Below are 25,806 nucleotides of genomic sequence, written 5' to 3' on the forward strand. Positions count from 1 at the left end.
CTGGGCGCAACCCCTCACCTAGAGATCCGTTCGAGCTTCCGGCCTGCCTACTCCACTCCACCCGGCAACAGCCCCGCCCACTACCGTCGGAACCATTGCCAACGCGGAAATCCCAACAATCTCCACCTTCTCAGTATGATCATCATCGCTACCCACCTCCGATGACGCCTCAGAACTACTTCCTTTCCAGTCCTTGTAAAAGTTGCGTCTGCCGCTCTGGTGCTGTCTCTTGATCTTAAGGATGTCGTGTCTGGCTCTTCTGAATGCCGGGATTGCAAGCAACGGTGAGGCGTACTCCTCCTCGAAATTTGCCTCCGGATCCTTCGACGCGCTTCTCATCCACTTGAACGAGCCAGCGTACATCACGGCATTGTACAAGCGGCGTGGGAAGACTGCGAGTGCCCACAGGTTGGGGATCAAGCGAATCAACACCCCAAACGGAAGCGACAATAAGCCACAGATCAAGGCGGTCCCCCACATCGCACCGGTCTGGCGCGAAACCGAAAACGCGGCACCACCGACATACATGATAAGCACCTGGCCTCCGCCAATGATCAACGCGATCGCCACAAAGTACCAGTTACTGAACAAACGGTCAAAGAAATTCAAGTTGTATGCGCTGAAACGTTCCCGGAACGTCGTCAAGTCATCCCCCTCGTCCAACTTGCGCGCCACAAAGATATTGAAGAACTGCAACCACACAAACGCGTTGAACGTGAGCGACGCAATCTGCGCCTGCTCATGGGGGTTCGCATCAGCGCCGAAGAAGATCCGCACCCCAGCAAAATGCAAGACGAACGTTATGATCAATTGCATGCTGGACTGCAGAAGGATCATCTTCCACATGGAGACGGAGATGAGCGGGGCGGTACGCCCCGCGGGCTTGCGCTTGAGCATATTGTCGTCCGGGCGATCAGTAGCGAGCGCGAGCGCAGCCAAGGTATCCATGATCAAGTTCACCCAGAGAAGTTGCACCGCCGTGAGCACGGATGTACCCTCCTTGTCGGCGACGGCGGAAACAAAGGTCAAAACGACGGCGGTGACATTGACGGTGAGCTGGAACTGAATGAACTTCTTGATGGAGGTCGCAACCGTACGGCCCCACACGATTGCTTTGACAATCGCACTGAAATCGTCGGTCATGAGGATGATGTCGGACGCCTCGCGCGCCACCTCCGTACCGGCTATCCCCATCGAGAAGCCCACATCCGCGAGCTTCAACGCAGGCGCATCGTTGGTCCCGTCACCAGTGACGGCAACCACCTCGCCCATATTCTTGAGTGTCTGGACCAAAATCTTCTTGTCCTCCGGCGACGAGCGCGCTAACACTCGGAGGTGTGGCACGATCTCAAGGCGCCGTGCAGCGGAAAGCTTCCGGAACGCTGGGCCCTCCATGCAAGACTCAGGAAGACGCGCGTCTTCAGGGGTCAAGATGCCACAGCCAAGAGAAATTGATTTGGCGGTGATGAGGTTGTCACCCGTCACCATCCGGACGGTGACTCCGGCTTTTTGACACTGCTCGACGGCAAGCGGAACACCCGCGCGCAACGGATCCTGGATCCCAACGACGGTGTCAACCACCAACTGCGCAGCGCCAAAGAGCAATTCCGGGTCGGCATCGGTGGTGGAGAACGCCGGGTTGATGAGCTCGCGCGGTGGCCAGACACCGGGAAAGTCGCGGTGCGCAAGCGCCAACGTACGCAACGCCGCGGTGGCAAACTGCTCAACCTTGCGAGCGTAAAAGGCCGTAAGCGGCGCATCGAGCGCAGAAATCTCACCACCCGCACTGCACCGGAATCCTGCGTGCGCAAGCACGATTTCGGACGCTCCCTTGACGAAAAACCGGTGGCCCGTGGCGGTGCGGCATACGATCCCACCCCACTTGCGCAGCGACTCGAACGGAATCGTCTGTACGACATCCGCACGGGCAGCGTCGCGGCGCGCTGCGAGTGGCTGCGTCTTGAACGCGCCAAACGTGTTTTCCGCCAACAAAAGAAGTGCGGTCTCAGTTTTGTTACCGAGGTATGATTCGCTGTCCGTGCTCAACGGCGGTGGCTGGGTCTTCTGGTACCACTTACCCTTCGGCGTAGTCACCGTCACATCGCTTTTGGTGTTTTCAAACGCGGTGGAGTTGACAATAATGTTTTTGAGGATATTCTGGGTGAGCGCAGGGTCGAGCAGCGGCGCGAGCGCGAGACTCGTCACGAGCGGCTCCTGTGCGTCGTGCTCGGTGCTATGCGAATCGCTGAATTCGGACTCGCCAAGTAGCCCCTTCACGACTCGCATGCGGTTCTCCGTCAACGTCCCCGTCTTATCGGAGCACACAGCCGTGGCACCCCCCATGATCTCACACGAACGCAACACACGGACTAAATTACCGTCCTTGGCCATCCGCGTCGTCGCAAACGCGAGCGCGAGTGTTACCGCGAGCGGTAACCCTTCCGGAACGGCCACCACGATGATAGTGATGGCAGTGATGAGGATGTTAAGGAACTTGGAGCCTTTTTTGGACGGCTCAAGGAAGCGGTCGCTTCCGTGGGTGATATTTACCAAGAACTTGATGAATAACACAATAAATAAGATCAAAGCTGCGATGAAACCGAACTTGGCAATCCCGTTGGCTAGGTTGTCCAAACGGGCCTGCAACGGCGTGACCTCAGCTTCGACCTGTAAAGACGCCATCGTGCGACCGTGGACAGAATTAGGCCCCACCGCGGTGACGACGGCGTTGCCGAGCCCGGAAAGGAGCTTGGAACCGGAGATGAGGTACGGGTCGGGGACGCCTTTGGTGCCGATATCAACGCCGGAAGCGGCATAGTCAGACGCGAATAGCGATTCGGCCTGCGCCGCCGGTACCTTCTTGATCGTGTTTGACTCACCCGTCATCGCTGACTCGTCGCACTCACAGGCACCGGATATGAGTACCGCATCGGATGGCACCACGTCACCCGTCTGCAACACAATAAGGTCACCCACGACCAAGTCGTAGACGGACACAAGAGTCTGGCTTCCCGCACGGATGACCACCACATCGCGATCTTCCTTCTTGGAATTCAACTTTGCAAACTGGCGCTCCTTCTGGTAATCGTTGGCCGCGCCGACCACGACCACAATCGCCACAGCCACGATAATCGCCACCCCTTCGACCCATTCGACCTGCGGGATCGGGTTGCCCTCGTAATCGTAGTCAGGATCCTGGCCAAAGGTTTCGTAGAGCCCAAGTGCGAGCGAAACAACCGCAGCGACTGAAAGAAGAATGAGCACCTTATCGTGCATCGCCTCCCATGCAAGCGCAAAGAAGGACTTGGGTTTCTTGGCGGGGAGTTTGTTGATCCCGTAGCGCTCAACTCGCTCGATGTTGGCGCCCGCGGGGATCCCCTGTTGGAGGTCTGTGTGGAGCGCAGACGCAAGCGCATCCACGCCGCCAAGGTGCGCGAGGCTCGCGAGCGATTTGGGGTCGTGTAACGCCGAGAGCTCCTCTGTAGTGGGAGTAAAGGACGACATGTGTGTATTGGTTTTAATAGATGGTTATTCAAAAGGTGTTAGTGGATGTACGTGGAACGAAAACAGAACTGGAGGGGGCAGAACGCGATCCCACTTATATTCTCAGGTGTTTCTCAAACGTAGCTGTTTTTCCAGGTCTGGCTATACGTTATTGCTGACTAGTTTGCTGTAGTCCTGGTACGTCGATGATTAAGGGCAGTGTAGGGAACTGCAGACGAGTTTGAGGTTACTTCGCCATCCTGTCCCGGGACGGGCACAATGAAGGATATATACAGCCGTGAAATCTTTCCCAGTAACGGGCAGTTACCCACAATCTGCAAGTTCTTAGTGCCGACGCTCTTTGATGCATGTTCCCTGCATGTTGCGCGCCCTCCAGAGAGAAAACGAGGCTATGCTTCCTGCACACACACACCAGTATATATACCCTTCTGTTGCTCCTGAATATCCTGGCGTTTCAGTCCGGGCTTGTTCGGGGTTTGTCTGACCTTAACGTGCCTCCAATTTCATCATGTCATGGGTGAAATCGTGACCTCCGCCTCTCCGAAAGCAAAGACCTGTAGTCTCAAATCGAAGTATAGACTGGAATGGTTTGATAGGCTGGCGTGTAAGTCGTATATCCTGTCGAATGTAAGCCTTCGGGCTCTACGGCACGGTCTACTTTCCAGATTTGCGTACATAGTACTGCACGCCAGAGCTTGGCACTTACTAGCAATCGCCAATGGGTCATTCTGATAACGAATTTGAGTACTGAAGAGGTATTCTTCAGAGAAGCATTTTCTAGCATAGCCCCAGAGTTCATGTACGATGAGAGTTTGCTTGTACAAGAAGAGTTGGAGCTCGAGTATGACGGCATAGCCCTTGTGCGCCACCTACCCACGAAGTGAGAGCTTGCTTGTAGCATCCCGGAAGTGCTTCTAATGCGAAATCTGGAGGTTTCTTTATCACTTCTCGGAGTTTGGAACTCTGACGTGGTTTGCACGCCAACCATTCCATGTCTGCAACCAAGTTCACGGCTGGGGTGTTGAGTAAATATGCGTAATATTTCCCACCAAAAATGACGTTTAACTGTTTTAGTGTGGGCTACGGTCCTAAGGTGGAATAATTAATTTTGCAGGGGCGCGTGCTGGATGAAAATAAGTGAATCTTTGGGGGATTCGGCTAAAAGCATATTGCTTCATAGGTTTATTTTCTATTGAATTACGGGACACGACTAAAATCAGCCTGGGCCTTTTACCCTGCTTGGTTTGATCCAGCTCGAACGGGATATACCTAGAAATAACGCCCCGGGATTGCATGACCTGATAGCGGAGAGCGATATGCACGTGAGGCAACGCAACTTTACTACATGTATGGAATTGGATATCAATTGGTTGAGCTTCCCTATTGCACAAGACGGCGAACCAAAGCTACATTATCTCCATATGAAACTAAAGCACATATCAAAGGGTATACACCTAGCTAAATGTGAAGTTTAATTTTAAATTGCTAGATAACAAAGCTGATGATATATATTCTCAAGATATGCAAAACACACATCATACAACGAAGCCGTGCTCACTCGAAAAGTCACCGAATGTACCAGGCTCTCCATTTTCTGAATCTTTAGGCGCGGTAAAGTGTATTTACGTATGCAGTATCCGACGACTTGAGTTATGATTCATGCTTAGCAGCATGGGCAGGGTTTACTCAATTTCCTCGGGGTTAAAGGGAGTCCAGGGTTGGGGTGTATCGAAATAAACAGAATACACGCTCAAATTCCAATGCCAAGCTTCCGAGGCTATATCAGTACTCCGTTGGATGGTATATGCCTTTCCATCTTTAGAGGTTTACTAATGCTATGTGTGGGATCTCGGTGGCAATAACGATGTCTAACTGTTTTATTTTAGCACCTGCGCTTGGTTTCCACTGCTCTTAAATATCAACCACTCTGGCAACTGAGTATAGCTCTTGAAAAGCACTATGTTCGGGCCTTGGGGTCAAATCTCAGATCATAAGGCGATAATGGGTATGGCCGGGAAGAAATTGAGCCAAGCATACTGCGTTGATACAAGAGACACAGTGGGAGTCTCCAGCCGGTGGAAGATCACTACCCCCAGACATATAAACCAGGGGTTATAGTTTTTGTTGCCGACACTAGGGGACTAAAGAATTGGGTTTTAGATAGCCGGCTGCAGACTAACCACAAGACAAAAGTGGTGGTAAAAAAAACCTGCGTAAGAGAGTCATAAGCCGGCTCCTGCTCGTTCTTTGTAATTCTGGATTCCAAAGGAGTTTGGTATTAGATGTAGCATCGAGTGAGTGCCAGGAAACCTCATAGTTTTGCACTGAATAGCGGATATATTGTGATGTACTTCACAATTTGTCTTTGAACGGTTATGCGGGACATGACTGTATACGGCGTTTTCAGGGTACCGTTGTCATTGAGATAGGCATACTGTAAGCAATCGTTACTTGAAAAATTCGCTTGGTACTCTATTTGGCTAGGTAACTCTCATCCACGGATTTGTAATAGTTGACGAAGCTGCCCTCATTCAATAAGAATCACGCCCGAGCAGGTGAGCTACCAACTCGCCGTTTAGGTCAACTAATTCCTCTAACGGTTTTCTCGTAGGAAAATGAAAGTTCGAAGGCATTTTCTGTATTACCTGGAATTACTGTCAGACGTACCCTTAATCACAGACGCTCCAAGTTTTTGCATCCAGGTAAACGATATTTATATTCTGCCTCAGGAATAAGTAATGAAATGAAAATCCCAGTCTTGGGCAAAGGGTCGTTTTTATGTATGGATCCCGATTGGGAGTAGCCGCTGAGCGTTTGAACCGCTGAGCGTTTGAGCCGCTCCGATTATCAGATGCATCTGCAGTAGAGGGGAAACAAGTATACCAAGTTTATGGTTATTGTTCTTGTAAGGTGGGGGGTTTCTTTTTTTCGTACAGGTAAAGGCTGCGAACCCCACGATGGATTCTCTACCATCGTATTAGCATAGATTACGGGTATTGTCGGAGGTACGACTGAACAAAGCACCGAACGGTTCATATGCAACTCAGTGTCACGGGCGGTCAGATTGTGCGCCAGCACCTGCTGCCGGGTAACTAGCCTTCCGCTTCTCCCTCAGGTCCCAACCCAGAGCCTCTACGCTAGCAAAATATTATTGCCACTTGTCAGTCTACATTTTGTGGTACTCCTCGTGGAAAGCCGGAGTCCCTGGTGCAAATTTAGTACCGGGAAAGCACCGTCAAGTTACGGCCTTGGCCGCGGTTGCAAACCTTATACCGCAAAGAGAACGAGTCACTAAGTGAGCTCGCGCGGGGTAGCCTCGTTTTGGATTTACCGCCAGAGTTCGAGCTAACACTAGTAAGCTCGCCGAGAATGCCGAGTGTTATAGACGTATATCCATATAACGAATATAATCGAAGAGTACGGTAAGATAAAACTGTTTACGCAGATGTCCCACCGACCCTGTAGATAGGGGTTGCTGTATATTTATTGTCCCCGCTTCTGCTTGCTTTGCGAGCACTGATAACGATATGAGCCAATGCCCGCACCACATGATAACCCAAAAAAGAAACAAGCGCCAGCGGCCTTAGCTGTGCGTCAGTGCAGATTCGAGATGACCCTTCCAGGGCTGTAGCGGCTTTAGAAGCTCCAGTTTTTTTTTTTTTTGCATGCATATTCAGGCGGCTGTCCCCTTTCACTCACAGATAAGTAATCGGTAGTTCCGTGACAGATATCAGCGGCTAGTCGACAGACGATATAAAAAGAATAAGTCTCCCTGCAGTATAGAGTCTTAAATGTACAACAGCTAACAGTACCAATTTTATATTTGTGCGCCTACTTGCAAGACACTTTGCAAATACCCGTTTGACTTTTACAAAAAGCGAAACTGACTCCCACCTTCCCGCACAAACTATGCTGAGATTTAGCCCCATCGTATCTCGGGCCGGGTCCCAAATCGATGTGGACCAACTCCACATCCACTCCATCCTTTCCAACCAGGGGAAAAAGATCGTCGTGGATCATGATGTGGACCAGGATGAAGCCGTGATGTTGGCGCTTGGTTACAAGCAGGAGTTCAAAAGAGAATTTTCCCTTTTCTCCACCTTCTGTGTTTCCTTTGCCGTCTTGGGTTTACTTCCATCGATTGCCTCCACCATGAACTACGGCACGCTTGTCGTCGGTGCCTCGCCCTTGCCCTGGATCATCGCGATGATCGGTGTCGGCTCGGTAGCGCTTTCCCTCGCGGAGATTGCCAGTGCATACCCGACATCTGGTGGCTTGTACTACGCCACCAAACAGTTGGCGCCGCAGGAAGGTTCTATCGGTGCGTTCTTATCCTGGACGGTTGGCTGGTCCAACTGGATTGTGCAGATCACTGGTGCCCCCTCCATTGACTACGGTTGCGCTTGTATGATTCTCGCATTGAGGACGTACCAAAACTCCGACTACTCCCCCTCGAAAGGTGAGATTTATGGCTTATCGTTCGGTTTGATGATTATCGACTCTTTCATCTCGTCCATGCCTACCAAGTGGATCGCCTGGTTCAACGAGGCGGGTTCCATTTCTAACATGGCCTTCTTGTTTGTCGTGTTTGTGATGCTTCTTGCCGGTAACGACAGAATGCACATCATGGATGTGGACACCAAGTTTAACACCGCGGGCCAGGCCTTTGCCATCGACAACCAGACTGACTGGCCGAACGGGGTTGCATTCCTCATGTCCTTCTTGGGTGTCATTTGGGCCATGTCTGGCTACGATTCGCCGTTTCACTTGGCTGAGGAAACCGCAAACGCCCAGCTCTTCACCCCTAGAGCCATCGTCATGACTGCCGGCAGTGGTGGGATCATTGGGTGGGCCTTTATGTTTGTCATCGCCTTCACCATTGTCGATGTCAACGCGATTGCTACCGATTCTTTGGGACAGCCTTTCATCACTTACTTGGCCCAGGTCTTGCCCCACAATATGGTGCTCGCAGCGGCCGCCCTCACCATTATCTCGTCCTTCTTTATGGGACAGGCCTGTATGGTAGCAGCCTCTAGAGTCACTTACGCCTACTCTCGTGACGACTGTTTCCCGCTCTCCTTCCTCTGGAAACAAGTCAATCCCATCACTGACACGCCAGTTAACGCCGTCTGGGGGAACTCTCTTATCGGGGTACTTCTTCTCTTGTTGATCTTTGCGGGCGAAGTCGCTGTGGGTGCGCTTTTCTCCGTCGGTGCCATTGCTGCCTTTATCTCTTTTATTATTCCAGTTTTCCTCAAGATCACTGTGGCCCATAACCACTTCACCAGAGGTCCATGGAACTTGGGCAAGCTCTCTAGACCAATCGGGATTGTTTCTGTGGCCTTTGTCGCGTTGATGACGCCAATCTTGTGCATCCCATACAGCAAGGGCTCGGACTTGGATGTCCTGTCGATGAACTGGACCGTGGCGGTGTATTTCGGCCCAATGTCGATTTCCACCCTTTGGTACCTCGTTAGTGCGCGCAAGTGGTTCAAGGGTCCAAAGAGTAACTTGGACGAATCCTACTTCCAAAGTATGGACAACTCGGAGTATATTTCCGGGTTGGAACAGGCCGTGTATAGCAAAGAAGGCGCTGAAAACGGCGTTGAGGTCTCGGAAAAGCAGTCGCGTTAGCAGGGCTACAGAAGGCTTACTTTTTATGTAGCTTTAACATTTAAATTGAATAACAGGATTTTATGGAAGACGGTGGTACAGGGCGTGCTGAATAGTCGGGGTAGGGTTGAATATTACTGATCGTATAATTAAGCCTGTGCGGGGGTCGGAGCGTGACCGGGGCTCAGGGTGTAGGACCCGAGATATCGTTTCAGGAGGTTACTTTGTGTTTCGTGGTTTATCTGAGCTCCAACCAAATTTTCTCTCGTTTGATCCAGGGATATTACAACCGATACCATAACAATCTATCGCAATGTCCTTTTGTGTGAAATCCTTTTAGCTCCCAAGCGGGAAAGCATACTTAAACGTTAGCTTAGAAAAGCGATATTGGCTATTTAAACAGATCAATGGCTAGTTATCTAATAAACAGTGTTTATACCTCCACGAGTTGTGGGTATCAGAATAAGGTACAAAGAGCAAGTTAACCGGGTGTTCTTGTGAAAGATGGATGCCGGTCAGCGATGAAATCACACGTTGAGCGTTACTGATTAAGCCAACACAAATATCATTAATACATACAATATAAAAAAAACAATCAGGATAAAAGGAGAAAGAAAAACCACCTGGTTGGATGAAGGCGTGGGTGCGGTTTTGGTTCGTTAGACTAATGCAGGAGTTGGTATAACTGGTAATATGCCTTCTGGGTAGTGCAGGGAGTTTTCGCTGTGGGGCGCCTTTGTGCTATCAGAAAAAGCAGGACGGGTGTGACCCAAAGTGTCTCCAGTAGCGGTACGGTAGTTGTTTAAGGCTAGCGACTCCATCGAGGTTTGTGGGGTCAAAGTACCATGACTGAAGCTTGGCGAATGTGCATGGCTATCCCCATCAGACGAGTATTGATCACTCAACGAGTGGCTTCTACCATACTGGATTTTCTGCGGCAGGATCGGTGGAGGTTGGTGGAAGGTAAACTCGTCTACTATTTGAGTGGGCAACCCGAAACTGCTCTTGTCGTGCTCCATTGTACGTTGGATCATCAAGTCGAGCATCTCATCAAGCGCCTCTTCTTCGGCAGAGCTATCCTCCTGGATCGAAGGCAAGGAAGGCGTGTTTGAAGAGCTTCTTGTGTGCGTTGGTGAAGCGGCCAGGGAAAAAATACTGCTGAGATCCTCTTCCAATTCGGGGATAGCCAAACGGTGCTTGCTGACCGTAAGACCCTCGGAGCTTTGGTCAACAACGGAATAGTCCACCTCCTCCGTGCTCCAGGAAGCCGTGGCACCATTCTCAGACCCGCTCCCTCCACGGTTCAAAACCGTAGAGTTCTCGGAACTCTTGCAATGGACGCCCAAAAACGAAGAGCCATCAATGGACAACAACTTGCTACCACTTTGGTTGTAGATAGTGCCCAACTGAACTATCCCAGAGCTCGAAGCAGGAATCACCGTACCGCATTGTCTCTTGCCAACAATAGTATCTGAACGGCTATCAGCCATGACGGCAGCGAAACCGACACTTAAAGAGCACTTCTGCAACGTGGACCGGCAGGCCCCATCAACCGACAAGTCCCAGTGCACAATATTGCCATCCCTGCCAGCCGTGTATAAATCGCAAGCATTCTCCTCGCTCCATTCTACAGAGGAGATTGTGTCTGTGTGGCCATCCAACTCGGCAAACGGAGCTGAGCGGTTACGGATATCCCAGAGTCTGGCGACCCCATCCGCGTAAGAGGCCGCAAGGACATTGGCATCGTATGGAGCCCACTTCACATAATTCGCCAGCGACGCGCCGGAAACCTGAGGAGCAAGCAAAGTTCCTCTGTCCCCACATCTCAAATCGTGTAAAGCTACCCCGTAGGTACCACTCAAGGCAAGAATCGCCTCACGCTGGGGCGCAGCGTCAAACATCACAGTGCCGTGTGAGTTGATCTTCAAGATGGGGCTGCGTGACTTGGTGGAATCCCAGTTGAAAATATGTTCCTTGTATAACGTGAAGATGCTGTTATTGGGGGAGTTCCTCCATGTCTTTGGGGCTGTGTCAACATTGGTCACCAGAGAGGAGGAGTAGGCCAACACCGGAGAGATAGGCGGCGTGTCAAGGACCCGACTTCTTACGCTGTCTCCGGCTAAATGCTTTTGATGGTTGAACCGCTTGACAATTTCGGCAGAGGCGTCAAGCTCTTGTGAATTGGGGATCAAGGTGAGGTGCGCGTAGCCTTTCTTGTTACCAGTCAATAAAAGGTTGGGGTCGTTGTAGGACTTTTTGTCTAGCCATTTCATGGAGTATATGTGTGATAAGGAGATGGTATTGTGATGGGTCAAGTAGTTTTCTTGCATATTAATGTCATAGATATAGAGATTGTCGGTTTTGGAGCCGGAAGATACGGCTAGTAACGGGTTGATGCTGTCGTTGTTAATGGCCATAGAGGTAAGGTATAGGTTGTCGTCGGGGATCTTCCAGTAGTTGGAGGCAATTGCAAGGCTGTCCAAGGAGCAGGCCTTGTCCAACTGCTTGGTGTTATCAAGCTGGGACTGTAACAACCATGAGGATCGGGACTCACAAGACAGGGCACTGGACTGCGAGCGAGGCGTGGTAATGGATCTTTTCCTTGTTAAGGCGTTTTGACGGAATAGTTGTATTGGCTGGTAGAAATCGTTCGTCATTGTAACAAGGGCGTGTTGGTAAAAGGTGAATTGAGCTTATAGAAAAAAAAAGTCGGTTTCAATAAGTCTGTAATGGTAAGATAGGGGGGAGAAAAAAACAAAAGTACGTAAAAGACCAATAAATGTTCTGAACTAGAAGGAGCGAGATTTCAGTGTATTATATCCCGCCAGCCTTTAAAAAAAGCTGAGCTTAATTTAGCACTTTGACGGCTGGCTAAATCACCCGTTACGGCCGCAGACGCGCCTCATCGGAGGTGCATGCAAGGCTGGTGTATGACACTGGGACGGGAGCGCTAAAGTGAGCAACAGATGTATCCCCCACCTAACTCGATTAATCCCGCTACACCAATCTTTACTATTATGGGCACTCAAGCAGTACTAGGTTGTACAAGTGGTGTGTGTGAGGAAGATAGCTGGCCATGCAGTCGATGTGCCTGATTAAAGGCTATGGCTGGCGGGCGCCGAAAAAAGCGTGTTACTATGGTACAGACGCGAAAAACTAAGATAAGGTGAGCCTTGCATGTAAGGTTCGCCCTTGCGCAGATTTAATAGGAGCCGCATTCTCAATGGCTGGATTAAGGTTAAAATCTGGAGAACGATGCAGGAATCTGCCGCCGTTCAACTAGCCATTTTAATTACCGCCAGAGAAATACGGTGAAGACACGTCCTTCTCTACCGTATTCAGTTCTGAGCCCAACCTCCATACATACACGCTCCCCGTTCGAGTGAGCCTTCACTAACCTATTGGCAAAATGTATGCAAAATGAGGTATTTTAGGCGCGTAGAAAGTGGGGCTGCAGTATGGAACTTGGTGAATGATAATTCCGGGGCTGGTGCATCAATTAGGAATGATGTATCCACGAGTACGCCGTTGATTACAGCTAAAGACGGCTTCTATCGGTTGCGCGTCATTTACAAGTCAAGTGGATACATAAATTGCAGAACCCGGAATTTAAAGGGGCTGATTTTTTTTAAAAAAAAGTATCTATACCATTCTCTGATTCTTTCTTAATGATTCACAAAACGACTAGTGAAAGGCGTTTTATCGAAAAAAAAAAAATGCTGCCTTGTAGCGGCTCATTTGGTTCTTTATATCATCAAAAATTTGAAGTAGCGTCCAGCAGAATGCCATACGAGAATAGCCGCAGCTGGTATGCATATATCCATTCTATACACACCGTAAATCTGGCAAAGTAACTCTTGGCTCGGCATTTTTCGTCTGACCTGGTTAGACAAACTATGCCCAGTTTACGTCATGGCGTATCTCATAAGCCAAAGCTCACGGATATGTCCGGTTTGTGGCCCCACCTCGACGCCGACTGGTATCTAAGACCAAAATGACTTGAGCTCTATGTTGAAAGGAAATACTTTTTGGTTTGGTCTACAAGTTTTGATCAGTTCCTTGCCGCCCTACCCAGACTATGCCGGTGACGTGAATCTCCTGCCCCCGTATAATGCACATTAACATTCATAATATAATTTATGTCGATGTTGCGCTGCTAAGTACCCCCATGTTTTTTAAACTGTATTGTATTCCTAAGATTGTTACTGAAATTCCCTTTGCTATGTTCCTTTGGAGATGTCAATAATGCATGGCTGGTTTCATCATGGTCTTATCAGTTGTCGTCTAAAACGCACATTTGAAGGGACATAAAATGACATGCGTAGCAGGTCAACGGAACACATCTCGTAAGTCACGTGATTTGAACCCTCAGATATACACTGAAGCTATACGCTATGCACCTCCCATATATAGCGGAACATCTAAATCCATGTTGGCAGCTGTTAGACGAGTTACACTGCGCATGTGTCTAATGTTAAAAATAAATCCTAAAATCAATAAAGCCCAAAGATGTCTAAGTACTCGTACGGTCAGGCGTATTAGGACCGGTGTTAGGAACACACACATATACAAGCGCACCGCCACATATCCATAACATCCAAGTTCTACTACAATACCCAAGTTCCTCTGCAGCTATAGTAGTGTGCCATCAAGTTTTAAGAATCTCGAATCCATATTCCAAAACTACCGTACCTTTTCTCAAGCTTGAACAAGGCCTTGAACTTGCATTATGCTTTGACACCGGGGATTCCCTGTTGCATCTTATTTGGCCAGGAGTATACTTTTTCACTCAAGTTGGCTTCTGAAGTGTTTGGATTCTTGTCTTTCATAACTAAGCGACCTGCTATTATAAAGCTATGGACTACAGCCCTAACTGGATGTTAGTATCTAGCAGGCAGCTCAATCTGAAGCAAAAATGTCAATTTCTCCTCCGAATAGAACTGCTTCGCGGAGCATATTGAGGTCCTTCTACAGCTCCTCAGGCACCCTGGTCAGATTAGATCTGAGGCTCATGTTCAACTGAAACGGTGTAACACCTTTTCTAGGAACGTCAGTTGGTTGCCAGGATCCACAAGTGAAGACTTTGCATATGCAGGACGTCAGTTTCAGACAAAAACGGCAGGCTTCTGGAAGCTGCTGAAATAGGGCAGTCTAGACTCAAAGAGCGGCTCCGGCGAAGAAAATTTTTCACGCGCACTGCCCACGGCAAGCGTTAGGTCAGGCTGCGGAACTCGAAAGATATTGCACCAGCACACGTGCTGTAACCCATGCGCCCTGTCAAAATATTACGGTATGTCCGGCCCATAATGGGCGAGTCGCTGTCGTCTAAGGTGTTAAATTTAGAACATAGGCTCTATGTAAACTGGTGATATCGGTTTCCTTATAACGACTAGGGTTTGAATATTGCTCGTTCTTTCATAAGTGACACCAATACTCGTATAGAAGGATGGACTATACATATATCGGCAACCTCGGGGACGTAGCAGTTTCCGAAATGCACAGCAGAGATCACCCACGCGTCGTACGATATGGGGAAGGCGGCCCCTTAACCACACGTTTAAAGATCGAAATATAACCCTGCGGGTAAATGGAGAGGTTACAGAAAGTGGCATGATAACCCTTCGGGCCGGGCCAGACGGGAGATCAAATACAATAAAATGCCTAGATCAGGAGCAATTAATAGAGGCCTGCTAAAACGCGGTACGAAACTACAAGAAATATTAAGTAAAGCCGAAATGTCAAATCTCAGTGATCATATTATACTCAAGAAAAGCAAAAAAAAAAAAAAAAAAAAAAAAAAAAAAAAAAAAGGTATATAATTATAATGTATAGCTTAGCCTTGTTGAAAAGAAACCCAGAGAAGAAACCCCAGAAAATGATGTAACCGATGAAATATTATGTAGCCGTAAGAAAAAGCAAAAACCAGTTTTGATTTACATCCGGATGAGACTCGAAAAAACTTTAGTTCTTAGCGGTCGATGAACGATGTGTGAATAATGCAAGTTTGTAGTGTTGAAAGGTGGATCGGAAGATCAGAAACGAGCGGAAGTATTCAACCATTTTCTGTAATTCATCGAGGCGGACAAAATATTGCTGTTGTTACTGGCGGATTGAGTGGTGGTTGGGTTGAAGTAGTAATTCATCTTGTAGTCGGTAGAGTTGAGGTCGAAGTGGTCATTGTTCAAGTCATCCTCCATTTCGTAAGAGTGTCTTGGGGTGGACGACAACACGAGGAGTGGCGAATGCAGCGAGTAAGAGTTGTACACAGAAGAGCCGGAGGTGGAAGGCACAGCCGCGGCCAATAAAGGCGACTCGTGCACCATAGAGTGATGGCTATACTGGTTGATTTGGTCCAACTCTTTGCAAGAGTCAGAGCAGTAAGCCGAAGGCGTGCTTAACAAGTTCTCGCAGACGAGGCAGTAGTCGTTGAAGGCAGACATTATGTGAGTTGTGCAAGTATAGATATGACAGGTGGATGTGAGAGATATCTGTATAGATGATAGAGTATCTATGAAGGGTGCGTGTTGAATGAAGAGAAAAATATAATTGAAAAATTCAAGGGGAAACGAGTGTATTATATATCCTTTGTCGCTTATGGTAACTCCGATAGGTTTTGCTGTTAAAGTGGTGCAAGGAGGTGTCACACAGTAACTGTGGGCGGGACCGGAGTGATTGTGTATGCGTGTCGCCCTGAGCGAAATTGTGTAATTAATCACACTAGAGTCATACACACATGGGCTGGAAACCGTGGGTGACACACCACGGATGAGTAATCTTTGCTGCGGCTCATGCCCTGCACAGTTTCCAGTGTGCAGTGGAACGCCCAAGAAACCAAAAGAGCGCCGGAGAAACGAAAAGAGCGATATAGACCGCAGGCCTCGACGCATACAGCAGCGCGCGTTTCTACGTAGAGCAAGTTTTGCACCTAGGAAACGTACGGCTACATGCACGTGTACCAATTCCACCTCTTCCGGGGCCTCGCCCCCGCATACAATCTGTCATTCATGCGTCCGATTCCTGACTCGAGGGTTCTAACCAAAAAAAAAATAACTCGGCCAGGGTGAAAATTTATTTCCTTAGCCAATACATACATATCGTGGATCATGCTTCCTATCTCTAGTCACGTTTTCCATCGCCGGAAACAATGACTGAGCGCGCTTAAAAGGTTCCCCTCCAATAAGCGGAGGGTAAGAGCATGACTTGGCGTTATCTACAGGCACTATCCACGGGTAGAAGGGAAGGCATACACAAATCACTGTCTTATGGATCTAGATCAGTAACCAGGTGGGTCTATTATTATTCCGGGCCAGAGCCATAATGTAACTGAAACAATGTATGCCTCGACGGTAGCCATGCAGTTAGCTATTATTGTGCAAAATGCGTGTTGGTAGCAACGTGCGGGCGGACGTGCGTCTACCATCCCCGTGTTTCATTAAGGTTCCGTCTTACTATTAGGCGGTAGTACCTAAAAGAAAGCACTTACGCACCAGCTAATTAGCTTTCAGAGCATTATCCTCGTGCCGTACACTTTACGCTAATTACCGCATATTTGAGTTGGCTTAATTTGTAAATATAAACAAGCTGTTCTACTATTAACCGTTATTCCCTCATGGAACTATCCAGGAGAATGATCTCCCTTGCCCCATTAGGCACTTAATCTCCCCACGCCCCACCGACGCCACTGAAAATTTTTCATATTGTATCAGGGATTGCGCGCTTTGATATCGCTGTAGTGCATACAGGCACTTCCGCCTGCGTAAAAGCGGTGCCACACCTTGAAGGTGTACCCAGTATCGCGACGTCACGTGAAATTCTTCGAACTTGAGCTGGAAAGGTACGAGTCAAAACTACGCCTGGCCCTGGTACGTAGTTTTGGCCTTGGTGCGCGGCTGGCCCTCTGAGATTCGGGTGAGTAAATACATAACCAATGCTATTACGTGATCGGCTCGACTGGTTACGTTTCGGAGCGAAGGTGTCATCTGTGAGTCAGTCGCAAGATATGGCATTGTCAGATACAAAGTTGATCTCTGCAGCTCGGTTTAACGTCTGCGAGCGATAAGAACTGTGGCAACATTGACAGTATTGATATTTCGTTACCCGTAAATGTTTATCAGCACTGCCTCATCTCTGTTTGAGCCATTTCTTTTCACCACATTCTGTCAGAGATGGCGTGGTAAAATACCACGATTGTGAAAAATCATAGGTGACTATCGACACAAACAATTATAGTTTCTTCCTACTAGCTAGACACAGTACTAGAGTCGTTACTGTGTCGCCCTCTAACGTTATTTTTCGTGGTGGTTCTTTAGGTGGGGAAAATGGCGGAATTCTAGCGGTTGGTGTGTAATCTCAGTTATCGATGTGACCTGGGGTTTGAGACCAATATGCATTGTGGAAATGTGTCAAGTTTGACGTATTGCAGTTCACTGTTTCCATGGAAATTTAAGTTTCATGGTGTGACAGAAAATGTGGTACGCAATCACAGACCCTAATTGTGCGATTTTGCTTTGTTGTGTCTGGCACCAGAATGTAGTTCCGAACTAACCCCGGAAATTCTTCGGAGAGTGGTCAAAAGTCATCACCCAATTACTGTCATAAATTGCGCCTAAATGACAAACAGTGACTCCTGGATTCTATTCCGTGCACCTGGCCAAGTTGTTATTGGTGCCCTTTCCTGGTGAATCTAGACCTCAAAGATAGCCCAGGTGAATCCAGGCCTATACACATACGAATGCGCAAGCCGCTTAGCTTGGTCTATCTATCGAGGAACAAAAAGCTCGGGAGCTTTAGTGTGAACGCTCTGTATTGTCTCTATTGCCCAATTTGGTGTAGCGGCTTAAATGTTGGATGCCTAGTTAACATTCCCACTACCCAATCTGGACTGAAGTCTAGGTCAATCTCGACACCATTTTGGGGCTGTGCGAATTACACCCATGACGGGCTAAACCGTTGGGCCGCTTAGACCTTACGTCAGTCTTGCATCAATATTGAAAGGTAACCTTGAGTGTCTACGCAAACATTCAGTGGGATGCATGGTTTTGTCATACCCAGAACCTTCGAGGCATTTTTGTAGAGACATACAGATTCTAAATATAGTTTCATTAATCAACTTTCCGATGACCAAGAAACTCTGGTCATAATTCTTCAAGAATACGACGGCTCAAAACCACGTCTGCCGAAAACAAAGTCTGGAAGAAATTTTTGTAAGGCTTCTTGTTCGGTTTAGAGGATTGTCTAGCAAGCCCTCCTGTTTAGATACCGGAAAGATATTTCAAATTCTGCTGCTTCTAGATACCTTGGCACATCGGTGGCAAATACGGATCACCGGGAAACAGCGCATGCTATGTCACCGCGCATTATACGTGGAGAAAATGTTTTGGATACGGGAAACCTCCTTTGTCGTTATTTGATCTGCTGGTGGGGCAACCACTTTTACCGTTACCAGAGCAAAGCACTCAAGTCTAGACGCACCTCATTTGGTGAGGAAACTGTTGCATATACAGGCCTTTCTTGGGCTGTGGCAAATTCCCTCAGGCTATTGTGCGTGCAGTCTGAGGGATTAAACGCATTAATTCTGTTTAATATATTTGGGCGGAGCCAAATTTATGGTAGAATAGCCTCACAGTTGATTATCAAAAAGATCTGCCGGTCCCAGGAATCGAACTTGGGTTTCCTCTGCCACAAAGAGGTGTACTGACCACTATACTAGACCGGCCAACCGATGAGGAAATTTGAGCGTTAGCCATTATGTGACGCATGATAGAGTGACTATTTGCCCTGGAAAAAATTACCAAATGGTACCCTTGGTCCTGGGTTTCGTTAGCACTGATAGAGAAAATCAGCTTTCACTTTGTGGATTAATCAGTCAAACATCCAACTATAAGTAAACGTGTAGCTTCTTAAGGTGGGGGTAAATACTCTGAAAATGCGGGTGCCTGCGCAATTGCGGGATTATTGTAAAGACAATAGGTGATAAAAAGTTCAGTACCTCTTTTCAAGTAGGAGAATACAAGTTTGTATATATTTAGAATGTTGCATAGACGCAATGATAGATACTTTTTTTAAAATATTTTCAAGTCAATATATGTACGCGTATTTGTATTCATGGAATCATGAAGCAAATGATTTGGGTTAAAATAAAAATTAAAAATTAAAATAAAACTCCACTGAATAAACAATATTACACACTAAACCCAGTTAACCTGGAAACCGGAGTAGACGCAAACACATCCGTATATATGAATACTCAAATTACAGCTTAACCACGATATTTACATTCTAATTGAGCTGGTCAATATAAAAAACACCCTCTCTACATAAAATTTTCTCAGCCTTTACCTACTCTATACCTTATAACGAGAGATAATAAGCTATTGAATTCTGTACGTCACTATTAGTCCGGCAACCACACCTGTATTTATATCTCCTCCGTTCATTAAAGTCGTAACCCCTCTTAGAAGGAACTCCAGCTCCAATCAGCAGGGATTACCCCGGTATTATCCCCCACTACACTGTATTGCCTATCCCGTCTAGGCCCCTCCTTCCCAGGTGCTACCAGCTGCCGCCGTTGTTGCAGCTGTTGCCGCTTCGCCAAAATCTCCTCCTGTTCTCTTTTCATATCTTCGAGGGCCAACTGGGCAAAGCCCTCGTAGTCTCGGATACACCAGTCGCACACCTTGCTCAAACAGCCGACTCCGCCCAAGGTAAACTGAGCCTCGTAGTCCAAATTCACCGAATGAGACACATGGTCCGCACAGAACAAGTCTCCACATCGGCGACAATGGTGGCGACGCGTGAAGAACGTGAATTGCTTGAGACAGTACGAACAAGAGCCCCGCGACTCGTTCTTTCTCCAGTGGTTTCGCGTCGGCTGTTCCTCGCGAAGAGTGCTGATCAGCGATACAGAACGGACAGAGGACGCTGAGGTTAGGGTCTGCTTGCGGAGCGTGGAGGCAATGAGCGTATTGTGGAAGTTCTGGCCGGGGTTCTGCGGCCTCCGCGGACCAAGCCCTTCTTGGGGGTTGCTGCCTTCCAACTCGGGGTGCCTTTGGTTTTGGGGCGGCAGGTTACTATTCACATCAATACTCATCTCTGGAGGCGGACGCAACACCGCTGGCAAGTACATTGGCTTCCTGGGGTCTTTCATCTGCTGCAAAGACTTGGCTGGTGCCCTTGGCTCTTCCATGGGCGAGTGTGGTTTAGGGTCCGCGGGCAAGTTGTAAGAGGGGGCAGCCGGGTGGAAAGGCGGACCAGGACTAAAGTGGCCCGGACTAGACTGCAGGGAACGTGACAGCCGGTTCTGCATACCGCCTAGTGACTGCGCCGTCTGACTCTGTCCGTTTTTGGTTCCATTTGGAGGCTGTGCACCAGATAAAGCAACTTGTGGCTGTTCAGTATTCTGAGGCTGAATTTGAGCTTGTGAGTGGATTGGGGCGTTCAGAGACGCCGCCACTGACTGTAACGGGCTTTTTTGTGTCGGTTGAGTACCATTTCCGAAAACTCCCTGGATTTGGTTCTGATTCTGACCCTGGCTTAGGACAGGAGTGGGATTGAACACGGTGGTATTCATCTGGTACTGGGCCAACTGGGTAGTCGAAGAGTTCGGTCTATTGCCCATTCTTGAGGCAGCAGCGGGTGAGGGAATGGAGTACGAATTCAGCTCGTACATCGAGACGGCCAGGGGAAACCGCTGGGTTAGCCCCTGGGGAGGCGCCGTGTTTACCGCAAGGCCGCCTCTTTGCTGGATGGTCAGCCGCGAGGCTAAACTGGAAAGCGTCTCTGAGCTCTGGTTCGACACTGGGGTCTGTCGGTGGGATATGGGCTGTCTGGTCAAGGAGGCGAACGAAGACAAGTCAACCTGCGCCGGGGTATAGTTGCCCCCGGTTGTGTTTGGAATAAACAGCGTGCTTCCCAAGATTGCCGCCTGCTGGTTCTCTTCGTCAAAGATGGGATTGAAGTTGAGCTTCTTCAACGCCTGGGCCGTAAGGTCGTCGTGTGAACCGCTCACCGAACCAACGTAGAACGGCATTTTGGTGCCGATTTCAACGGTGGACTTCTTAGCCGTGGTGGAAACCGCAGGGGCCTGGATATGTGACTGAAGGTTGACATATGACTGTGAGTTAGGGTAGTCTTCGGTCTGGGACAGTGCAAACTGCGAGAAACCGGTCAACGCTCGGAGCGACGTGGTGGAAAGCACCGACTGCACTGACTGGGTACGCAGTTTGGCAACCGAGATCTTCTCGAACGTGATTTCCGACGGAAGGTCGTTTGTCTCGTCAATCACGCTCGAATCGTCGGGGTTGGAGCCAGCACGAACACCGTCGAACTGCTTCAACGCTTTGGAGTCGCCAATCATGATCGGCGCTTCCCCGGTGGCTTTCAAGTCTGCCCCAAGTCCTTCACCCTCGTCCATAAATGTAGTCACTCCGCTAGCCCCTATCTTGGTTTTCTTGGGACCGGATCCCGTCATGCCTTCATGGGTATCTGCAGTGGTGTGTGTGTGTTCGGCTTGTCTAACGCTTGTGTTTGACGAGTCCAGCTGAGGGTGTATCTCGTCAGCATTGGAGGTGTTTGCTTGTGAGGTGTTTTCGTTCTGCCGAGAGTCACTCTCCGTATACTGGGAGCTCAGATTCATAGAGATGGCGGTTGAATATGTGACAGGTTTCGGTAAGTGTGGAAATTCTGTTATTGCGCTATGTATATTGCATAAATTAATGACGGCTATAGGTCTACCATGCAATGCTGACGCCGATGAGGACGCTCAATTTCGACGCGAGAAATGGCGAAATCCGGCACCCAACATCCAGCCGCCAGGGCAAAGAGGGAAACGCCACAGCCAGACGGTGGTGCGCCACAGCCAAAATAGGGCTGGAGGTTACATCGCCATGCCATGTATACGGTAACAGCCATCTGAATCATTATGTACTTGGTAGGTGGCAATCGGAAATCGGCAGAAGAGAACTAAAGCCGACCACTGTCCGAGATTAGGGCGCATAATCACAGCTTACCGGAGGGGTGGAATAGTTGGATAGAATCTGAGACAAAAATATGGTTGAAGCTCATCGGAGAGTTTGACGTTATGAAAATGGCTAAAAGCAATCCCGGACCTTCTAGGAATATTCTCAGCCTCTAATTCCGTATAGAAGCTCTACCCAAATAAATGGAATATTTTCCATCAACACCACTAGTCGTGTATTATAGATGTACCAACACCTAGCTTCAAAGGGCTACACATAGCTACAGTGTATACATGGCCAATTCACAAGGTGCCCCTGGATATATTGATATCTAAGGTACAGAGGAGAAATAACCGTCTAAAGCTCGTATTACTCAGCTAAGTATTGCATAAGCAGGCTAGCGATCTCAGTCAAGTCTGTGGGGGCAGGTGTTACTCTTTATACAAGAGGTTCCAACCGAGGATCTTCAAATGGCAGTCACTTACAAAATGGATTCCGCCCCTTTTCCGTTAAAATCTGCGGCAAGCCTCTCGCCAACGGTGCCGCTGGTTGTCACAGATCACATTCCCCGTTGTTTGGACCGGTAAAGCACCCCCTTTCCCTGGCATACCGCTATCATTTCACCCGTTTAGAATATCTTCACAACCGAGTACAACACAATGAACACTAGCAACGCCAAGCCGACATTGCGCCAAATGTTGTTCCCACTATTTAAGGCACGGACCAACCGCGAACTTGTGTGTTTCACACTGTGCAACAAACTGTTCATTCCGTTGTTCAAGTGGTCAAGCAACGCGTTGTCAGCGTTCACCTCGCTGTTGATATCACTGGTGATGCCTCTCAACGTGGCAAGCTTGCCGGCCAAAGCGTTAAATTGGGAGTCGTTTTGCTGTTCCTGGGAATAGCTCATGGTTTCTGGGTCAAGAGCTGTAGCAGACTAAATCATATGCGAAGGCAACGGTGATGTATACGTGGAGAGCCGCCGGAAGTCTGGCAACACATGGTGAATAGGCTTGTATGCAGGAAGGTACTGGCAGTTAGATAGGAGCAATCCAAGCATTGAAAGGCGAAATGGTATAGAATTACTATTTTCGTGTAGCTATGAGGCTTTAATTGATCATATATTGACAGAGATAAATCTCGACTGACACCTCCCTGGGCGGACTTCTTCCTCGGAAACCTTCCTTCTCAGCCGTACACGTGCCTTGAGCTCAGACACAGCCCACAAGTCCTCTACTCCTCCCAGGTGGCCCAAAATCTATCTAGCCGTCCCAACTCTATTTAATGAATCAAAAATAAGAACCCGATTATTATGGCCCCGCTACAAACCTGTCCTTGGTAGCTCCAATACCACTACAGAGTCTACTCCTAAGTCGTGCCCTTACCGCCCCGATTCGGCCGGCAAAGTAACACGACACGTCTTTGGCGACTCTTCAAAAAGGCACCTGTGCCCCCTTCCACTCAATTCCCCCCCAAACACAACACTTTATCCAATGAAACCGCTGACGTCTGTGCTTCAGACTACCGCTTTTGCGTTGAAAGTGGTGATTATCCTCTCGATCGCCGGTGCTGCCATCTCGTCGCGGTTGTTTTCGGTGATTCGTTTCGAGTCCATCATCCACGAGTTCGATCCATGGTTCAACTACCGTGCCACCAAGTACCTCGTGGAAAACAACTTCAATGATTTCCTCAACTGGTTCGACGACAGAACTTGGTACCCCTTGGGCAGAGTCACTGGTGGGACCTTGTACCCTGGCCTCATGGTCACCTCCGGTGCCATCTGGCATGTGTTGCGCAAGCTCTCCATGCCGATTGACATTCGTAACATCTGTGTGTTGCTCGCGCCGGCATTTTCTGCCTTAACCGCCTACGCCACCTACCTCTTCACCTCCGAGCTCAAGGACAGTGGGGCCGGGCTCTTGGCCGCGGCGCTCATCGCCATTGCGCCGGGCTACATCTCGCGCTCGGTCGCCGGGTCCTACGATAACGAAGCCATCGCCATCACCTTGTTGATGACCACCTTTTATCTCTGGATCAAGGCGTGCAAGCTCGGCTCCATCTTCTGGTCCGCGTTGTCTGCGCTTTGTTACTTCTACATGGTGGCTGCTTGGGGTGGGTACGTGTTCATCACGAACTTGATCCCGCTCCACATCTTTGTGTTGATCTTGATGGGTAGATACTCCGCCAAGCTCTATGTCGCCTACACCACCTGGTACGCCTTGGGGACCTTGGCCTCGATGCAGATCCCGTTCGTCGGCTTCCTCCCAATCAGATCCAACGATCACATGGCCGCCCTTGGGGTGTTTGGCTTGATCCAGTTGGTTGCGTTTGGTAACTACGTCAAGTCCAGCACCTCCTCCAAGCAGTTCAAGACCTTCTTGACCGTCTCCTTGGTGTTGATCATCGCGCTCGGGGTCTCCGGCTTGTTTGCGTTGACCGCCGCCGGCCTCATCGCGCCGTGGACCGGCCGTTTCTACTCCTTGTGGGATACTGGCTACGCCAAGCTCCACATTCCAATCATTGCGTCGGTGTCCGAGCACCAGCCGACCGCCTGGCCGGCGTTCTTCTTTGACACCCAGTTTTTGATCTGGTTGTTCCCAGCGGGGATCTACCTCTTATTCCAGGACTTGGCCAACGAACACGTCTTTGTGATCATCTACTCTGTGTTGTGCTCCTACTTTGCCGGTGTCATGATCAGATTAATGTTGGTGTTGACCCCGGTCATCTGTGTGTGCGGTGCCATCGCCATCTCCAAGTTGTTCGATGTCTACTTGAACCTCAGAGAGCTTGCTGCCACCAGTGAAGAGACCAGGAAGGACAGGATATTCCAGCTCCTCTCCAGAATGATTGTGATTATGTCGTTCGGCTTCTATCTTTGCTTCTTTGTCTACCACTGCACTTGGGTCTCCTCCACTGCCTACTCCTCGCCTTCGGTCGTGCTTGCTTCCAGAAACCCGGACGGGTCGCAGGCGATCATTGACGATTACAGGGAGGCGTACTACTGGTTGAGAATGAACTCTCCCGAAGACGCCAAAATCATGGCCTGGTGGGATTACGGGTACCAGATTGGTGGGATGGCTGACCGTACCACGCTCGTCGACAACAACACCTGGAACAACACCCACATTGCCACCGTCGGTAAGGCGATGAGCAGTCCGGAAGACAAGGCCTACGAAATCTTGGTCAACCACGACGTGGACTACGTCCTTGTGATCTTCGGGGGTTTGTTAGGCTACTCTGGCGACGACATTAACAAGTTCTTGTGGATGGTTAGAATCTCTGAGGGCATCTGGCCGGAGGACATTAGTGAGAGAAGCTTCTTCACCGCTCGAGGCGAGTACAAGGTGGACGATCAGGCTTCGCAGACCATGCAAAACTCGTTGATGTACAAGTTATCCTACTACCGTTACCACGAGGTGTTTGGCATGCAGGCCGCTACCGACAGGGTCAGAAACCAGGTGATTCCCAAGAAGGACATTGAGTTGGACTCCTTGGAAGAGGTCTTTACCTCCGAGAACTGGATTGTCAGGGTCTACCAGGTCAAGAAGGGCGACAACGCCGGCAGAAACTTGCAGGAGGCTGGCAGCTTTGAGAGAAAGGCCAAGGGCGGCAGAAACAGAAGTGCCAAGAAGCCAGAGGTTGGCTTGAGAGAGCTCTAATCTTGTAAAACGTATATATACGACAATAAAGCTAAGAAATATATAAAACGAGGAACTTGGGGTAGACACGGGGG

General features: G+C 49.1%; 8 protein-coding genes and 1 non-coding gene across 9 annotated transcripts; 2 read left to right on the forward strand and 7 right to left on the reverse strand.

Annotated features, from left to right (window-relative positions):
* Positions 1–10: 10 nt before the first annotated feature.
* PMC1 (calcium-transporting ATPase) lies at positions 11–3,769 on the reverse strand. Its single transcript, XM_019129224.1, has one exon. It carries the CDS (start codon positions 3,502–3,504, stop codon positions 19–21), a length of 3,486 nt encoding a protein of 1,161 aa, XP_018984481.1. The 5' UTR covers positions 3,505–3,769; the 3' UTR covers positions 11–18.
* A 215-nt stretch (positions 3,770–3,984) lies between these two features.
* BABINDRAFT_162209 (uncharacterized protein) lies at positions 3,985–4,725 on the reverse strand. Its single transcript, XM_019129225.1, has one exon. The coding sequence runs from the start codon at positions 4,490–4,492 to the stop codon at positions 4,067–4,069; it is 426 nt and encodes a 141-aa protein (XP_018984482.1). The 5' UTR covers positions 4,493–4,725; the 3' UTR covers positions 3,985–4,066.
* A 2,475-nt stretch (positions 4,726–7,200) lies between these two features.
* On the forward strand, positions 7,201–9,518 carry GPT1 (Gpt1p). The gene has a single exon (XM_019129226.1). It carries the CDS (start codon positions 7,414–7,416, stop codon positions 9,136–9,138), a length of 1,725 nt encoding a protein of 574 aa, XP_018984483.1. The 5' UTR covers positions 7,201–7,413; the 3' UTR covers positions 9,139–9,518.
* On the reverse strand, positions 9,511–11,832 carry DSE1 (Dse1p). The gene has a single exon (XM_019132418.1). The coding sequence runs from the start codon at positions 11,772–11,774 to the stop codon at positions 9,777–9,779; it is 1,998 nt and encodes a 665-aa protein (XP_018984484.1). The 5' UTR covers positions 11,775–11,832; the 3' UTR covers positions 9,511–9,776.
* A 3,238-nt stretch (positions 11,833–15,070) lies between these two features.
* On the reverse strand, positions 15,071–15,777 carry BABINDRAFT_162212 (uncharacterized protein). The gene has a single exon (XM_019129227.1). The coding sequence runs from the start codon at positions 15,555–15,557 to the stop codon at positions 15,150–15,152; it is 408 nt and encodes a 135-aa protein (XP_018984485.1). The 5' UTR covers positions 15,558–15,777; the 3' UTR covers positions 15,071–15,149.
* Positions 15,778–18,760: 2,983 nt separating this feature from the next.
* Positions 18,761–18,832, reverse strand: BABINDRAFT_t248. The gene has a single exon. It is a non-coding gene; the product is annotated as a tRNA-His (tRNA).
* A 547-nt stretch (positions 18,833–19,379) lies between these two features.
* BABINDRAFT_149083 (uncharacterized protein) lies at positions 19,380–22,172 on the reverse strand. Its single transcript, XM_019127209.1, has one exon. The coding sequence runs from the start codon at positions 21,749–21,751 to the stop codon at positions 19,571–19,573; it is 2,181 nt and encodes a 726-aa protein (XP_018984486.1). The 5' UTR covers positions 21,752–22,172; the 3' UTR covers positions 19,380–19,570.
* Positions 22,173–22,701: 529 nt separating this feature from the next.
* BABINDRAFT_38080 (SNARE domain- containing protein) lies at positions 22,702–22,983 on the reverse strand (the record flags this gene model as incomplete). The annotated part of the gene is made up of 1 exon (XM_019131853.1): positions 22,702–22,983. One exon carries the CDS (start codon positions 22,981–22,983, stop codon positions 22,702–22,704), a length of 282 nt encoding a protein of 93 aa, XP_018984487.1.
* A 583-nt stretch (positions 22,984–23,566) lies between these two features.
* Positions 23,567–25,732, forward strand: STT3 (dolichyl-diphosphooligosaccharide--protein glycosyltransferase subunit; the record flags this gene model as incomplete). Its single annotated transcript, XM_019132852.1, has 1 exon — positions 23,567–25,732. The coding sequence occupies one exon, from the start codon at positions 23,567–23,569 to the stop codon at positions 25,730–25,732; it is 2,166 nt and encodes a 721-aa protein (XP_018984488.1).
* Between the last annotated feature and the right edge of the window lie 74 nt (positions 25,733–25,806).

This window comes from Babjeviella inositovora, assembly GCF_001661335.1.
Source record: "Babjeviella inositovora NRRL Y-12698 unplaced genomic scaffold BABINscaffold_8, whole genome shotgun sequence".
Lineage (NCBI taxonomy): Eukaryota > Fungi > Ascomycota > Pichiomycetes > Serinales > Babjeviella > Babjeviella inositovora.

Excerpts from the sequence above, each read along its gene's own strand:
- PMC1 (XM_019129224.1), bottom strand. The coding sequence starts at position 3,504 with ATGTCGTCCTTTACTCCCACTACAGAGGAGCTCTCGGCGTTACACGAC.
- BABINDRAFT_162209 (XM_019129225.1), bottom strand. The coding sequence starts at position 4,492 with ATGGTTGGCGTGCAAACCACGTCAGAGTTCCAAACTCCGAGAAGTGAT.
- GPT1 (XM_019129226.1), top strand. The coding sequence starts at position 7,414 with ATGCTGAGATTTAGCCCCATCGTATCTCGGGCCGGGTCCCAAATCGAT.
- DSE1 (XM_019132418.1), bottom strand. The coding sequence starts at position 11,774 with ATGACGAACGATTTCTACCAGCCAATACAACTATTCCGTCAAAACGCC.
- BABINDRAFT_162212 (XM_019129227.1), bottom strand. The coding sequence starts at position 15,557 with ATGTCTGCCTTCAACGACTACTGCCTCGTCTGCGAGAACTTGTTAAGC.
- BABINDRAFT_149083 (XM_019127209.1), bottom strand. The coding sequence starts at position 21,751 with ATGAATCTGAGCTCCCAGTATACGGAGAGTGACTCTCGGCAGAACGAA.